The sequence below is a fragment of the Ictalurus punctatus genome, chromosome 6 (genome assembly GCF_001660625.3).
Source record: "Ictalurus punctatus breed USDA103 chromosome 6, Coco_2.0, whole genome shotgun sequence".
Classification (NCBI taxonomy): domain Eukaryota; kingdom Metazoa; phylum Chordata; class Actinopteri; order Siluriformes; family Ictaluridae; genus Ictalurus; species Ictalurus punctatus.
This window is the reverse complement of record NC_030421.2, coordinates 1864810-1882715: the sequence shown is the minus strand read 5'-3', so window position 1 is coordinate 1882715 and position 17906 is coordinate 1864810. Positions and strand designations below refer to the sequence as shown.

The window sequence follows — 17906 nt, the reverse complement described above, 5'->3', positions numbered from 1 at the left end:
GAGGAGAATGGGGTGATCACTTACATCACACTATACAGCACAATGCTCTGGATGGACAAAGAAGAAACTGTTCATAATGATAACTAGATACAAAAACAAAGTTGCAGGCTTGCAGTTAGACAAATGTAATTGATATATACTTGTTGGCTATACAACCCCAGTTGCAAAAAAGTTGGGACGCTGTGTAAAATGTAGATAAAAACAGAATGCAAGGATTTGCGAATCTCATAAACCCGTATGTTATTCACAATCGAACATGGAAAACATAGCATATGATATATCAAACTGAAGAAATGTACGGTTTTAAGAAGAAGAAAAAAGAAAGAAGGTAATTTCGAATTCGATGGCCGCATTTACTTCTGAGGGCGCATGGTGGCTGAGTGGTTAGCACATTCGCCTCATGCTGCCAGGGTCGGGGGTTCGATTCCCACCGTGGCCCTGTGTGTGCGGAGTTTGCATGTTCTCCCCGTGCTGTGGAGGTTTCCTCTGGGTACTCCAGTTTCCTCCCCCAGTCCAAAGACATGCACGGTAGGCTGATTGGTGTGTATGAATGTGAGTGTGTATGTGATTGTGCCCTGTGATGGATTGGCACCCCACCTTGTGCCTGATAGGCTCCAGGTTTCCCTGTGACCCTGAAAAGGATAAAGTGGTATAGAAGATGGATGGATGGATTTACTTCTGAGAGACACTCTTTTATTTTATATGCACGATCATTTTACTGACCTGTTGCCAATTAACCTGCAAAATGCTCCTCCAGCTGTTCCTTTTTAGCTTTAACACTTATTTTTCCAGCCTTTTGTTGGCCCGTCCCAACTTTTTTGAGACGTGTTGCAGCCATCGAATTCAAAATGACCTTATTTTTTTTCTCTCCTCAGAATGGTACATTTTCCTCAGTTTAAACATTTGATATGTTTTCCATGTTCTTCTGTGAATACCATCTCATTTATGAGATTCGCAAATCATTGCTTTTTTAAATTTTTGATTTTATTTACCTTTATTGACACTTTGCAGTGTCCCAACTTTTTTGAAATTGGGGTTGTGCTTATATGTGTATACATACTCAATACTTTTATTTTTTGTTTCATTTTCAGTAAAACAGAACAGCAGACTGTTATTATTTGCATCTGCAAAAACAACAACAATAATTTGTGTAGCGAACAAACAACTTTATCCTTTTTCTCTTGTTGCACTGAGCAAGTTTGCACCTCAGTCACGTGAGGATCCATTGTAAAGGGCTCGTAGGTTGTGCGCATGCGCGAGAATGGAGCAGGCTGTAATCCAAACGGGTCCGCGTTTCCTATGTAAGTGCACTAGAAAGGGTGACAGACTCATGGCTTACACGCCCTACCGAGTGCACTATGTGCGAGGTCGGATTGAAATCAGCCTCAGACATGGAGGAAGTTGTTAGCTTTTAGCCACGCGTCTGCTCTGCATACAAACGGTCGTATTGCCGAGTTTTACACGTCAAACCGGTCTGTACGACTTCAGCAGTGTGCTCCAGTCACGCGCGTTGGCGGTGTGTGTTATTTTAAAATATACCGTTATCTGAAAGAATGTGATAGTAACGTAAAGCTGAATGCCTTCCCTGTGAAGCGCTATGAGAGGGAGTTGTGCTGGGATTGTGTAGCGCGAGCTCTTCCCTATGCTCAGACTTGTAGCGGTAGGCGTGTCACTCAGGTAGGCGTGTCACTGTCTGTTGTAGGGGTCTCTCTCTGGTAGGCGTGGCTCTCTGGTAGGCGTGGCTCTCTGGTAGGCGTGGCTCTCTGGTAGGCGTGGCTCTCTCTGGTAGGCGTGGCTCTCTCTGGTAGGCGTGGCTCTCTCTGGTAGGCGTGTCACGCAGAAACCACTATACATATACAACATTACTCCTGTCTTCACTGCAGTGTTCCCGAATTCTAACATTAATATACAATTCTACTGTTTATTTCATTTATCTTTTACAACTATGCATTTCTGATTAGTATGTGATGTTCTTTTATGCAAAAAAAAAAAAAAAATAGGCCCATGATGAAATTAGAAAGGGTCCAGTATCACCATCGGGTGGATAAATATCTTTTTTATCTTATTGCAGAAAAATAAACAAAAAAGGTGGGTAGGATATCGGAGAAAAGATCAGATATCGGATCCTGTAACAAATGGCAAAGATTGGAATTGTGTCCGGGAATGTTTACGTATACAAAGAAAGAAACCTTTTTTCTTTTCTTAGGATTGATTTTTTTGTATTATATTCATACTTTATATTGTATTTGTTATAGGAAGTAAGTTTTTACTCTTGGTAGTTTTTAAAGAAAACAGTAGAGGACGGGTATCGGTATCGGCTCTGGTACTCAGGGTATCGGTATCGGGAAAAGAAAACAATCAGAAAAAAAATTTGTCATTATTAGTCACGTATACATTACTGCACAGTGAAATTCTTTTCTTCGCATATCCCAGCATGTTAGGAAGTTGGGGTCAGAGCGCAGGGTCAGCCATGATACAGCGCCCCCTGGAGTAGAGGGGGTTAAAGGCCTTGCTCAAGGGCCCAACGGTGGCAGCTGTTCCAACATTAATGACAACTGAGATCCTACAGTGTGACACGGCTTACAGCGTGGATCATGTTCGTACAGTCTGACTATTCGTTCGTATAGTCTGACTACAGACTATTGAAACTCGCACACCCGGCGTAACCGCGTCATATAGCTGCATCGCGTCCTGTAACTTTGAACCCAGTGTTTATCTCCACTACTGCTCCATTCTAGTTCTCATTTCTTTATATAGGCGCTAAGAGCGAAATCTCACCATCTTACCTATGTTAGTGCGTTTTGCATATTTTCCTCCTATAAAAGGCCAGCATAGCTGCGTTAACAGCGTCCCGCTGTGACCTCAAAATAACGCACCGACCAAGAAATTAGCACCAGAATCAGTATGCACATCACAAATATTTCAATATAAGAATATTTCATATGTTTGTTAGGATATCGTTGCTCCGGGAACTGTGACGTGACGGTATATTTAAATCTAAGGGTCCATATAACAACTCTATGAGACGATTGTGAGGGCTGCTTCCTGTGTGTTCAGAGCGTGCAGGAAGTAGATGGCGAGACGGTGGGAGCTGCAGTGGAAGGTACAATGGCGCCGTGTGAACCACACTGGGATCAACACATCCCCTGGCCGAAGATCCGAGCTCTACAGTCGCGCCTGCTAGTGGCCTCCGTGGCCCTGATTTGCTTCATAAACAGCTACGATGGAGACTTCGTCTTTGATGATTCAGAAGCTATACTCAATAACAAGGTATCGCCCGAGTTCAAGTTCAAGCACAATTAAGACGTGTGCTGTCCAAAAAAAGAAAGTAGGCTTGTCGATATCAGACAAGCAGCTCTCCGTATAACTGTTTGTATGTTCTGCACGGTGTTTGTGCTAAACCAGTGTACCGTTTGGACTGATTTCCAGGACCTCGACCCAGCCACTCCTCTGAGTAACATCTGGAAAAATGACTTCTGGGGAAGCAACCTGAGCAGCAACTCCAGCCACAAATCCTACCGGCCGCTGACCGTTCTCACCTTCAGGTAAACTCCCCTGGCCTTCTTCTCCGCACGGGAATCTGAAGGGTCGTAACTCCTTCCTCGACGTGGCTTTGACATTGAGCGACCTGATCATTAACATAACATTACGGGCTAGCCTGCTTATATGAAATAGTTTGAAATGACCTTGCATAATTTAAAGACGAATGGTTGGAAGTGCAATTTTATTCTCAGTAGGAAATCCGAAGAGGTGGCCTCAAGTAGTTCCTTCACGGAAGAAGCAATAATTGGTGTTAAATTGGGATGCCGCGTATATTGTCTTTTCTCATGTAAATTTCTGCTAATTTCCGCATTGGCGTTGCCATTTGATCTCGGCTACGAGGAATTTCCGTACAAGGGTTATTTAGGCTAGGTCTTGTCTCATGCTGTTAATGAGGCTGACGCTATTTTGCATATGTTTTAGATAATAGCTCATTTGACCGTTCCCTAATGCAGCTTTTGTAAGGTTCATATAGACAACACACACACACACACACACACACACACACCAGAATATACATTATTAATTTAGGACTGTAGTTTAATTCATTGCTTTTTGTGCATCCATAAAAATAATATACCATAAGATATCTAGATATAAATAATTATATACAAGTTTATATTATATGATAGTATTTATGCATTACTTTCGATTTTTATTTATTTGTTTATTGCTTAGTTCTGTCTTGCAGAAAGGTTTGCGCCTGGAACCGTGTCACATGATGATGGAACGGCGAAAGTCCTGTGCTTAGTCCGGTGATGGGAACTTGTACTGTATTGACGTGACTGTGATTGTGTTGTCTGCAGGCTTAACTACCTCTTGGCCGGTGGACTGCATCCGGCGGGCTTCCACGTGCTCAATATCGGCCTCCACTGTGTTATCTCTGCATTAATGATTGACGTCTTCGCAATATTAATCGCTGGTCTGGCCTGCGATGGGAAAACCAAGAGCCCTCCGAAGGCATCGGTCTTGGCTGCGCTGTTCTTTGCCGCACACCCGGTTCATACAGAAAGTGTAAGTAGAGAAGACGACGTGACTCGGCGTGCCAGCTGGTGTGCGTTTCTGAGGTGTGTTCCGGGGCTGATCAGCCCTGCTAATGGCTGCACGCTAGCTGCTTTAACGTGCCAAAGATGTATCAGACAGTGATTGAACTGGACATTGAGGCACGGGCTACTTCACTGACTGGCTTCTTTAATCAGGTACAGAGAGGCTTGTGCAGGACCCGGTGGGGGAGCTTCAGAAAGACCACTGACTTTTCCTACTAGATTTATCAAAGGATATGCAGCCGATGCCCCAGGACTCCAGCCAGGGCCAACCGCAAGTCTGTAATGAGGGGGGCCTCCTGCCTTCGTCATTAACTTGGCACCTCCAGAAATGCGAGCAATTTCACAGGCCAGAGGGCAGCGGAAGTTTTAACCACCGTACAAACAAAAGCCAATTTAGCCGGTTGTAAAATGTTTGGTCGCTGCTGAAATGTCTGCCCTGTTGCAAAGCATTTATCCCTAGTTAAACGGCTGTTTGCTTTATTTAACGAACCACAGAACGTTCTCAAACAAAGAGGCTTCTTAAGCAGCGAGTTTTATGTTTTATAAAATCTCTGTGTTTCCTCTAGGTGGCTGGCATCGTGGGCCGGGCAGACCTCTTGTGTGCCCTGTTTTTCCAACTCTCCTTCCTTTCGTACTGCAGAGCGTTTCAGAGTGAGTGAAACGCCGGAGAAACTGCCGATCTGTTTGCTTTATCACGCTGCTCTGCAGTGTAAAGTATCACGGTGGCTGTGTGTTTCTCTGTCGGTTTAGCTGGGGACAAGACCGAGAAATTCTCCGTGGCATGGATGATGGTCAGCCTTCTGCTCTGCGCCGTGGCAATGCTATGTAAAGAGCAAGGCATTACAGTTTTGGTATGTATATGAACATCCGTATATTTTATGCACGCGTTTTTGTTTTATACAATATTATTTATAACCGATGTATCGGCCGATATCGCTCTGAATAATCGGGTATCGGTATCGGCTGAGAAATCTAGTATGGGTGCGTCTCTAATATAAAGCAGTATGACAGCAGAGTATCGGGTGACGTTTGTAACGGCATCTGTTTTGTTTCTCAGGGAGTGAACGCTTCATTCGATATCCTCGTGATCTGCAACGTGAATATCTATGACTTGACTCGCAGTCTCCTAGTGGCGAAAAAAGCCGCAGATGTCGGTGTCCTTCTCACACACAGCACGCTGACTTAATTGGTGACAGCACGAAGGCTGTTCGGATTGTCGTGTTTTTTTAAATCCCTCTCTTCTGTCCAGGTTATTGAGAAGGTCAGAAATGGACTGCTGGTCAGACTGGCCCTGCTGCTTTTGGGGGGCTCCTTGCTTTTGTTTGCAAGGTGGAGGATTATGGGTACAGGGCCCCCAGCCTTCACTGAAGTAGACAACCCAGCTTCCTTTGATGAAAATGTTTTTTTTAGGGTAAGATTTATTTATTTATTTTTTGAGGTAATGATTGTGTTTTGGTTTTATCTCATTAAAAGTTTCTTTGGAATGAGGGTGTAAATAATTTCTTAGCGTATCTGTTTGTAGCGTGCATGTACTGGGTTTGATATTTGTGTCATTATTGTAGCAGTTACCGCCCTCTTCTCTGCCTGAACCTTGTACCGAACCGTCATTCGTTTTATCTCTCTAGCACAGTGTCTTGACGGATCTCTCTTTTTTTTTCTTTTCTTTTTTTTTCTTTCTTCATGTTCTTCTCGTTTGCTGCGCCTTTGATGTTGAACACCTCCTGTTCTCTTTTGATTGGCAGATTGTGAACTATAATTACTACTACTCCTTGAATGCATGGCTGCTGCTGTGTCCCTGGTGGCTGTGTTTTGATTGGTCAATGGGCTGTGTACCTCTTATTAAATCAGCCGGTGACTGGAGAATCATCTGGCTGCTGTTGCTGTGGGCCTGCTTGATTGGCTTGATAAGGCAAGCTCTGTGCTCCCCAGACAGCAGCGGGAGAAGGTGAGAATCGCATTTTCCACTCGCTCGGCGGGTGGAAATGCAGCTCGAGCTTCCATTACACATGCTTTGGTTAAACGGATTGTTGGTGCGTATTCGGGTTTAGATAGCTCGGAACATATCGTGCCCGTTTCGCCGAACGCTTGGTGAAATACTTATTCAGTGCGTACTCTGCGTTTAAATTAAATAAACTTCACACTTCTTACTCTCTAGTGCAAAGAGCACGCTTTACAGTATTATTTGTATGGTAGCTCTAGAGACACGACGTAAAGAATATGTAAAAGTCCTGAATCGTTGATCAAAATGTTTCCGCGCAGGTGAGCTGTGAAACACCGAGATAACTCGTTGTCGCGGCGTAGCCAAACTAAACATGACATCTGTGTGTGTGTGTTGTCAGGACTCTGACGTTTGGTTTGGTGCTGCTGGTCATCCCCTTCCTGCCAGCCAGTAATCTGTTCTTCCGTGTTGGCTTTGTGATCGCTGAGCGTGTGCTGTACCTCTCCACTGCTGGTTACTGCCTCATCCTGGCCTACGCAGTGGCTCACTGCTGTTGCCGCTGGAAGAGACCCAAAGTAGGCATCCTGGCCTGTGACATTTCTCTCTCTCCTCCGTCGTAATCTGAACCCTCAGGCTATGGATCATTGTACCTAATGCTGCTTTTAGTTCAGGCTCTCGGCACCATGCAGTCCTGTTTAATGGTTTAATGTACTTTTTTTAATGTGCTTGTCTGATCCATCTCTCACACCCTCCTGCAGAAGCTGCTGCGGGCGGCCATGTTGGCCCTGCTGGGTGTCAATGTGGCACGCTGCGCCTTGCGCAGTCAGCAGTGGAGGTCTGAGCAGAGCCTCTTCACCAGTGCCTTGTCTGTCTGCCCGCTCAATGCTAAGGTAAGGCCACGTTCAAGGCTTTTCGATCGGGTTCGTGTCTTTCTTTCATACACCATTCTTAAAGGAACACACAAAGAAAGAGTGCTGTAGGGGGTGGCACTTGTATTCTTACTTGGGATTGTTAAAAAAAAAAAAAAAAAAAAAAAAGGGCAAATTATCCGAAACGCGAGCGTGTCTGAGCAGTAAAGCTTGATGACCTTTTCTGGCTCCCCTCCTTCCTTCTGCAGGTTCATTATAACGTTGGCAAAAACCTCGCTGACCGAGGCAACCAGAGTGCTGCAATCAAGTACTACAGGGAAGCTGTGAGGTACGTGCTGAGAAATGTATTTTATTAGCAGCCAGCAAACGAGGCCTTTGTAACATTCAGCACTTTAAAATGTTAAAAAGTGCTGATGTTACTCGTATAAAAAAGGGATAAACAGAAATGTGCGGCTAACATCCTGTCTGTGTTCTGCACACGTCTGTACGTAGTACAATATTTACATTGTTTCCTGTTATTAGGTTGCACCCGAAATATGTCCATGCCATGAACAATCTGGGAAACATACTGAAGGAGAGGAACGAGCTGCAGGAGGCCGAAGACATGCTGTCTACGGCTGTTCTCATCCAGTATGTGAGCGAAAGACTAATGTAACATGCAGTGAGTTGGTGATGATGTTCGATGTCTTTCATCTTTTTCTTGCCTTTCCGGAGACCTGACTTTGCCGCTGCGTGGATGAATCTGGGAATCGTGCAGAACAGCCTGAAGAAGTTTGAAGCGGCGGAGAAAAGCTACCGGAATGCTATTAAATTCAGGAAGAAGTATCCAGATTGCTACTACAATTTGGGCCGACTGGTGAGCGTAAAAGGGAGATGTAAACCAGTGACTGAATTTAGTCCCGTTGTTGAAATAACATTCAGGATGGCGTCACCTTTGTAAACAACCACGAGTTGAGATCTAGGATTGGTGTAAACTTTTCATAAACTGAATCGGTTAAATCTGAACGGACTTTTCTTCTGTTTTTTTTTCCCTCTCCCGTACAGTATGCGGATCAGAATCGGCACGTGGATGCTCTGAATGCTTGGAGGAACGCCACCATGTTGAAGCTCGATCACAGCCTGGCATGGAATAACATGGTTATACTACTGGATAACATCGGTAAGGTTGTCGCTACGATCGGTTTGTGTGACGCGGGAACACGGGAAGCAGGCTTGGAACAATTCGAAAGGCTCTTGATTTCTTTCACGATCACTTTTGCTTTTCAGGGCTTTTTATTTTCTTGTGCAAACACACACACGCACATACACACGACTCTGTGCTGCTCAGCTCTCTCTCCTGTGGTCCTTGTCTCTCCCGTCTTTCTCTGTGCCGACGGTCACTGAAACACAGAACACTCATTAGTCGAGGTCGACCGATATAGATGTTTTTATAACCGATACCGATAATTTGCATGCTTATGTGCCAGATAACCGATATTTATTTATTTATTTGTTTGTTTGTTTGTTTGTTTGTTATTTTACTTCTGTGTCAAACACAGTGATAAAAACACCACTGAACTGAACAAACCGTTTTATTTCGAACAGTTTTGTCAATTTCACTTCCGCCTTGCGTACAAAACAAAGAGAGAGAAGAGAAAACCCTAACCCTTATTTATACACCAGTAAATAGAGGGGTCTGAAAGAGTGCAGAACAAAATAATAATAAAGTGCACTGCTACTAAAGTGTGTCTTTAAAAAAATTATATTATTGTTATTTTTCAAATAAAAGCTTTGATGAGGTAAACGGATTATGTGACTGCGTGAGTTACGTGACTCGATTTCTTAGCGCCAAGCTGCTTAAACAGCATATCAAGCGTTTATGTAACACATCTGGTTTGTGTGTTAACGGTCCTGCACGCAATTCTCAAAACGCACACAAGATGGCGCCATTTATCGGTGCATCCGATATTACAAAACCGATGTCCGATTATGGAAACGCGCTTAAATATCGGGAATAATATCGGTGAAACCGATAATCGGTCGATCTCTACTCGTTAGCACGTGTGAGATACCACTTACCGCTCACTTCCTCCGGCTCCGCCCTGCATTCCCGAACCGGTGCTTGACCACGCCCCCACTTCCGCAGCTTGTTTGTTTAAAGTAGCGTTTAATAACCGATTGACGGCCCAAAGAGCCTCTTCAGTCTATTGCCTAAGAGTGACACAAATATCAACGATATACCAAGTGATAAATTATATAGAGGCTTGAAAATATATATTGAGTATTGAGTAAAGTCTATAAGTGAAGTTTAATCATATATCATCACTGACGGTCACAAAAATACCCCGGATATATCATTATGCCTCGTTTTTACACGTGCGTAACCTTCACGGACATCCAGGCCTGTATCTTGCACGTCGCGTACGGATCCATGTGAAATGGGATATTAGATCAATTATGCTTTTACCATGAAATGCGATCTACATTATAAGAACGCTACTCCGTTTAAGAGAACTTATTTTTAGACGATTGTATGCGTGCGAACACGATTATTGTTCCACAGACATCGTTGTTTCGGCGTTTTAATTCAAAGCAGTCGAGCGGCGTCGAATCCTTGTGGGTGGAGGGTATCACGTGATCATGTGCATAACCTGAGTGAGTGAGTGAGTGAGCTTATTAGAAATACCTTTGACTCCACAGTGAGAGAGAACACTCTCCCTCGTCAGTGCGAGGTCTGAAGCTCCGTTCTACAGATGCTGAGCATCGTTTGCGCTCGGGGCACACTCACGTAATTAGTCCACCCTTTAAACCAGTTAGCTTTTATTTACTTTTTGTTTTTTTTTTAAACAGGACAAGCGGTTAACTCGAGTAAGTATTAAGTATTACCCTAGTGCTCTTATGCAGCCCAGTACTATTGTTAACATTCTCCACTTGTAGTGTTTATAGTTTGTATGTACGTAATGTGTATGCGCAGGACATGACGATTCCCAAACGTAATACGCACCCTACACAGTTATAGTAGATCTCATCAGGGTTTGAAATGTACGTAAGGACTGTGTGTGGACAGTTCTGACCCGGGGGTGCGGATGGAGAACGGCCTGCTTTTCAAACCTTTTTTTTTTTTTTTTTTTTAAGCACACGCTTCCCCCAGCCAGGTTGAGTGCTCTGGATAAAATAAATAAATAAATAAATAAATAAATAAATAAATTTTACAAATCCTTCCACTGAGAACCTCTTCCTCTGCATTCTTCAGCCTCATCTTATCTCAAGGACCCACAACGTAAACTACCAAAACACTGGAAGTGAATCGACACGCCCGAGCGCAAAGCATGAGTTATGTTCAGGCTCCTGTGGCGGAGGAGAGTCTCTGCCGCTCATGAATTAGTTAAGGAGCAGCCAGTATGATGGGAACTGTGACTCTTTCGACTCTGTGGCCAAAGCGAGTTTTGACACCCAGATCAATAAGTCAGTAGCCCTTGTGTCGAACCCTAATTACAAAACTGAACCAGTTGGAGGGGGGGAAAAAAAACTCGTCTAGACGTTACTGACAAATACAGGGCTCCCGTTTAAAAGAATACGGCTCAAATCCTCAAACAGCGAGAGTGTCTTATTGAACTCGTCTTTCACCACAGAGTCACCGAAACAAGGCCGTGTTTGTATTTTAACATTTAAAAGAGTTATGCTATGTCCTGATAAGTGTGTTTGATGTCTCTTGATTAATTCCGCCTAGTCATGTTCTCCGTTTGACTGTAGGCAATTTGGCGCAAGCAGAGATGATAGGAAAAGAGGCTTTGAAGATACTACCTAAAGACCACACCATCATGTTTTCATTAGCCAATGTGCTGGGGAAGCAACAGAAATACAAGGTACGTTTGCCTAACGGCTTTTCCGACAGCGCGGTTTTAGGGCGAGGACAGCCTTCAAACTGTTTCATAATGAAGAACAACAAATGTACGTCGTACTAGATCATAACTAGCCGTGTCCAACACACCACTACCGCAAGTTCGTTTTCTTTTCAGGAGTCGGAAGGTTTCTTTCTGAGCGCGCTGAAGATCAATCCGAATGCCGCCAGTTGCCATGGCAATCTTGGTAGGTTTTTCATTTCTGTAGAAATGTATCAGGGTTCATCTCTGCAAGATATTGTCTTTAGAAGTCACCCCCTCCACGCACGCACGCACACACACCCCCCCCCCCCCTTTTTTTTTTGTTTGGTCTGTTTGCTACTGGCATAAATCGATGAACAAAGCTGGATACCACTGATCAGTTGTCCAGACTTAAAGGAGGCTAATGATGGATTATTGTAATGTTTCTGGTATTAAGGGACTGTGTATTTTGTGCTGTTGCAGCTGTTCTGTACCACCGCTGGGGGAAGCTGGACTTGGCTAAGAGGCATTATGAGCTTGCTTTAAAACTGGATCCCAGTGCTCCGGGGACCAAGGAAAACTACAACATGCTGAAACGCAAGTTAGAGCAACAGCAAAGGACGGTCGGTTAAACCGGGCTTTGATATTAAAAGCCGTGAATGCCACATTTTGTATGAAGTCCATGCCAGGATTGGGATTAAAGAGACCGTCTTCGTTTATAGCGTGTACGGTATTTTGGACGGTAACAGTTTGTGTTACGAATGTAAATGAAGGCGGGTGGTGTCGACTCGGCGATACGTGTTCGGGGGTCAGAGCTGTGGCTTTGTAGCAGAATAAAGTTCTTCTCTTACATGTGGCCCTTGGTGTTAAGGAATGTGGAACATATCCACCATCTTTTATTCTTCGTCTTTCATCTCGGACACCGTGTTATGTCAGCTGGCCCTCTGTTTATTAGTCTGTTTGACTTTGTAATTGTTAAGCATGTTACCGTTGGCCGTTGATCAAGAATGTGCTAGTCCTACTGACGGATTGCGTTTTAAAACCTCAGTAAACCAAGAGTGAGTCACATAGCTGTGAGATTACCCTTGGTTTTTGTTTGCGTGCACGTTCCAGAGTATCGACGGAACGCGTTGGCGAGTATGGATCGTAACCCTCCGTCGCCTCCGATCCTTCTGTAGAAAATGTAAGAAAGGTGTTTTGCAAGTGTGTATCGTTGATGCACAAGAGCTCAAGGGTCACCCCAAGCAGGAAGCCAGCAGCAATGGCAGAAAAGAAAACATCACAGCATGGAGCAGAAGCTTCAAAGGACGCTGGACGCCATCCCCAAGGGGCATCTCGCACATGCTGGCTCATCTTGAAAGTTAGTGCTGAAGGCTGACCCCAGGACACAACTTCAGTCAACAAGTCTGCTCCTCGGTTGAAAGTTCAGCACACTTCTATTTTTTCACCTGCTTCCTCCCACCGCTAGGGAACATTTGAAGAGCGTCGCTGGTCCCGCGAGTACACCGTCAGATGAGAGTTTTAGAAAGTTTGTTTTTAAGAGCGTGAACCACTGGTGTTTAAGGTACAACCTGGAAATGGTGTCCATGATAATACTGAAGGAAGTAATGAAATGCATCGCTGATAAAATAAAACAAACAAACAAACAAAAAAAAAACGCTCGTGAGTGTAAGTCTAATTATACAGCAGTTATTTCCGGGCGCTAGTTTGATGGGCCGCTGGGACGTTTCACCGTTTGTATCCGCTCACGTACGATTCCACTTCCTCGTTCGAAACTGTTACCGCAGTAGTGTTAGTGACCTCATCAGACAACATGGCAAACATGTTTCATTTCTCATTGATATGACGTGTTGCTTAAAATGGGAAAACTTTCGAGCTAGCACGTTCTCCTCACACCTCCAGGGTCGGGGGTTCGACTCCCGCCGCTGCCCTGTGTGTGTGTGTGTGTGTGTGTGTGTTTGCATGTTCTCCCCGTGCTACGCAGGTTTCCTCCGGGTACTCCGGTTTCCTCCCCCAGTCCAAAGACATGCACGGTAGGCTGATTGGCGTGTCTAAAGTGTCCGTAGTGTATGACTGTGTATGTGAGTGTGCCCTGCGATGGATTGGCACCCTGTCCAGGGTGTACCCCGCCTTGTACTCCATGCTCCCTGGGATAGGCTCCAGGTTCCCCGCGACCCTGAAGTATAAGCGGTATAGAAGATGGATGGATGGATGGCTGTGATTAGCTACGGCAAATCACAGGGACATACGGGGCCAGTTTATTATCTTATTGAAAGGTCTACCTATACCCAAGTCTGAACAGAGAGAGGACAGGTTTTAAAAATTTGATAAATTCTGGTATTTTGTAGTCTTCACGATCCCATCAAGCTTCACAAGAGACCCCGAACCACCAGCTACACATCATCAATGATCCGTCGCAGTATTTTACAGTGTGTATCGGACACTTCTCCTTCTGTGCTCTTTTATTCTGATGGTGTGCGAGACCAAAAACCTCATCTTTCTTATCTGATGATGACACATGATGCCAGTTGTAGATCTTATGACACTTGCAGTACAGGTGCTATATTTAATAAGAAGTGTGTTGTAATGGAAGTAGCACTGATCAGATGATCTTGAAACATCACAAGGACAGGAGTCCTTTGGGCTTCGGGTCCAATTCCTGGCTGTTTCAGACATATCAAACTTTTTATAATGGCCCCAATTGTGTGTGTGTGTGTGTGTTTTTTAAAAAACAACAAGTGATTAAGTATATTATTACAGTATATCCATTTCCATGTTTATGCATGTCTACGACCATCCATCTTTTGTGATTATAGCTCTTTCATGTTTTCCCATGGTAATGGGTGACCAAAGCAATTTTACACATGTGCAACCTCACCTTTATATCCTGGGGAAACAGGGCACGGTTAAAGGCAACAACAGAGTTCCTGGGGACTAAGAGCTAATAAAAAATAATCATTTTACTTGTTCAGATTGTAAAAAAAAAAAAAAAAAAAAAAGTAAATCCTTAGGGGTGTCTGTAATTGTGACAAAAAATACTTTTGAATAAAATGACGTGCTAATTAGAATGATTGCTGTTAGAGCGGCGGTGAACAGTTTCTCCTATTGCTTGAGTGGGAATTTTGAATGATTGTAAGTGATGTTTATTTCATACAGTCATTTTTGCTCCTTTTTTGTGAAGGGTGCCGGTAGTTCTAGAGGGCACTGTAGAATGTCTTTACCGTCTCGTACGGCATTAACGTCGCTGGTGTTAGTGGCAGGTTTCATACGTAACTGCTGCCTTTCATCGAAATATGCCTTTTAGAACAAACTTTTAAAATTGATCTCGTTTGGTAAAAACGTAGTGGATGTTTCTCCTCGCCCTACACGGTTCACTTCATGTGCCAGATCGATGGGCGTAATGCAGTATTTTATTTAATTTTCTGTTAATAGAAATGACTGTCCTTGTAAGAGTAATTGCTTTACGGTTCAGAATTTACTCCAGTTGAATAAAATGAGTTTAATAGATTGCACGTAAGCCCTTGAGTATTTCTTTCTCCTGATGATTTAAACCCTGCCTTCGGAAACCCCGGTTCATATCCCCCCTCCCCAACCCCCCCCCCCCCCCCCCCCCCCCCCCCCCGAATGAATCTCAAGGTTTAAATTAAAGCGGTGAATGCTTTTCATTACAATCTGACTCATCCCTTGCTCTTCTGTGTGTAATAACATATTACTTGTAATTATGATTATTAATAGACAATTTCATAATAATACAAAGATATTCACTTGATGTTTTGTAGAAGAAACATCAAAGAACATGGGACTAAATAATGTTCTTTGCCTAAATCTTTCTCTGGCACATTTCTTCTCTAAGTGACTTTTTTATTTTATTTTAAGTATTTATTTATTTTTTTTATGAACACATCTGTAATTAACATCCCACCAGCATGTGTTTCCACTTGACCAAATTTGGAAATTGTGTTTAGAGTTGTAATATACTGAACCCATGAATTGTGTGAGATCCCCCCCCCCCCCCCCTAAATTAAACATGTAGGGTCTTTTCATAGTCAGTCGTGTGAGACTGTAGCCCTTTACTCATGCTCTAGATAGCAGTAGACTCATGCTGCCTGTACTGATATTTATAAGCTCTGTGGCTCGCTCTACTGTATGTCGGACGCTCGGTCCCGAATTCCATTTTACAGCCGAGAACCCCCCTGACAGAGCTGCTGATCAGTCTGACGGGATGTTGTCGATGTTGCTGCTCTAAAATGCTCTCTCCGACTCGCCCTCCAGTTCCCCAGACAATCCTGATAGATTGTGATGTTGGCTCTCCGGCTAACGGATGTCCTCCAGCAGTTACCTGGATTGATATTAATTGCTGAAGGAGTGACAGGAAAAAGTTAGCGGTCAGTCACTTCATCTAAAGGACACGTGTGTGTATATATGTATGTTCTTTTCAGATTTGACACTACAGCGGTGCTGATATTGAGAATACAGACACTAACAAGATGTGCAACAAGCAGCAGACTACGAGTGTCTAAAGTGAGGGGAAAAGTGCTCTTGTAGAGAAGAAATGATGGAACAATTTTCTTGAAAAACTATAGCTTGATATCACTTTGCCTTCACCTAGGGAGAGCCTGAAACTGGCTCATTAGATTAGGCTAAATCTGACTATTATTATAATTATTATTATTATTATTATTATTATTATTATTATTATTGTCGACTTTGTGGTTGTTGTTAATAACAACATGCTTCTTCTTCTTCTTGTTGTTGGTAGTGTTATAATATAATAATAATGTTAGTAACAACTATAATAATAATAATAATAATAATAATAATAATAATAATAATAATGTTATTAACAACAGTAATAATTAAAATATTTGTTGTTAACATTGTTTTATTATTATTAAATATAACTATAATAATAATATAACAATGTTATTAACTACAACAATAATAATGTTATTGTTGTTAATAACATTATTGATATTATTGCTAATAACATTTATTTATTATTAGTATTATTACTATTGTTGGTGGTATTATTATTGGTGTTAATAATAACTTAATAATAACAATAGAATGATAATAATAGTTATTAACAACAATAATAAAAATGTTAACATTATTGTTATATTATTATTATTAAATATAACTATAATAATAACAATGTTATTAACGATAATAATAATGTTATTGTTGTTAATAACATTGTTATTATTGTTAACATTTATTATTATTATTATTATTATTATTACTATTGTTGGTGGTATTAACATTATTTTTGTTGTTAATAATAATAATGATAACTATTAATAATAATAACAAGAGAATGATAACAATAATAGCTATTAACAACAACAATAATAATAAAAATATTTGTTGTTAATAACATTATTGTTATTATTATTATTATTATTATTAAATATAACTATAATAATAATAATGTTAACAACAACAATAATAATGTAATTGTTGTTAATAACATTGTTATTGTTGCTAATAACATTTGTTATTTATTATTATTGTTACTATTGTTGGTGGTATTAATATTATTGTTGTTAATAATAATAATAACTATTAATAATAATAATAGAATTTTAATAATAATAATAGTTATTAACAACAATAATAATGAAAATATTATTGTTGTTGTTAATAACATTATTATTTTTATTTATTTATTTATTTATTTATTTGTTTATTTGTTTGTTTGACATGAAGTTAGACTGCTGTGTAAACAGTACCAGTGTAAACGCGGTCATGTTGGTGACGGTTTAATTTGTGCTTACATTTCGGCTGGGAATGTGGCTTTTAAATTGGCCTCGCGTTCACACACACACCTCATTTCCGCCCTCAGTCCACCAGTGTGTGATTAATTGTTAGCGTGGATCACCGGGAGGCGGTGAGGCCAGCTGTTCACCCGGCTCTGTACTGTTAGTCTAATATCACAGTCCAGTCCTGCTGCCTAAATCCCTCCAACACATTTACAGCATGATTACACACCTCATCGTCTGCTTGTCTTACCCTTTGCTCTTCGTTTAAGCTCAAACTATCTCATTATGTCTCGTGTCAGACAGTTAAATATCCTGTAGGCATAAAGACTTGACTCTTTTTCTTTCTTTCTTTCTTTCTTTTTTTTTTTTTCTTTTCCAAAATTAGGATTATAGACAGTCCTTCCGGACAAATTCTCACGTGACTGTCTGATCAGCAAGTCGAGCCGTCAGATTGCACAAGCAACCTAAACACGAGACATCACGTGAACAACATGTGCTCACGTGTGAAGATGAACAGTTAGATCACGTGTCCTATCTGGTAAAAATTAACAGATGGAAATAAATGAATTGGGTATAATCACGTGTGTAAATAATAATAATAATAATAATAATAATAATAATAATAAAAACACTAATAATTGTGAAAACGTGTGTGTACAACCCACAAGTCTAAATGTCACGTGAATCACGTGACTGTCCGTGTGTGTACTTAATGTGACTTTTCTTTAAGGGAATTTGATCCTGTCCAAGTAGAAATGATATTTTATACTCTAAAGATAATAGCGTCTAAATGATGATGATTGTTGTTGTTGTTGTTGTTGTTGTTGTTATTATTTGTCCATCTGACCGTGTTTAAAACTGATAATAATATAATAATATTGATTATGAACGCGCTGAGCTGTTTTACA

At 41.7% G+C, this 17906-nt stretch overlaps 1 protein-coding gene across 3 annotated transcripts; it reads left to right on the top strand.

Annotated features, from left to right (window-relative positions):
• The first annotated feature begins 1380 nt into the window (after nt 1-1380).
• tmtc4 (transmembrane O-mannosyltransferase targeting cadherins 4) lies at nt 1381-14748 on the top strand. Of its 3 annotated transcripts, none has more exons than XM_017470283.3 (18): nt 1381-1516; nt 3058-3270; nt 3430-3545; nt 4347-4554; nt 5153-5237; nt 5337-5437; nt 5644-5736; nt 5836-5997; nt 6329-6531; nt 6926-7100; nt 7284-7415; nt 7643-7722; nt 7917-8024; nt 8109-8250; nt 8439-8553; nt 11127-11239; nt 11393-11462; nt 11720-14748. In XM_017470283.3, exons 2-18 carry the CDS (start codon nt 3109-3111, stop codon nt 11866-11868), a joined length of 2214 nt encoding a protein of 737 aa, XP_017325772.2. In that variant the 5' UTR covers nt 1381-1516; nt 3058-3108; the 3' UTR covers nt 11869-14748. The 3 variants fall into 3 exon arrangements, with proteins under 3 accessions (XP_017325772.2, XP_053536657.1, XP_053536658.1); XM_053680682.1 differs by lacking the exon at nt 1381-1516 and adding an exon at nt 1523-2596; XM_053680683.1 differs by lacking the exons at nt 1381-1516; nt 11393-11462; nt 11720-14748 and adding an exon at nt 1523-2596 and having other exon boundaries at nt 11104-11240.
• Nucleotides 14749-17906: the final 3158 nt, after the last annotated feature.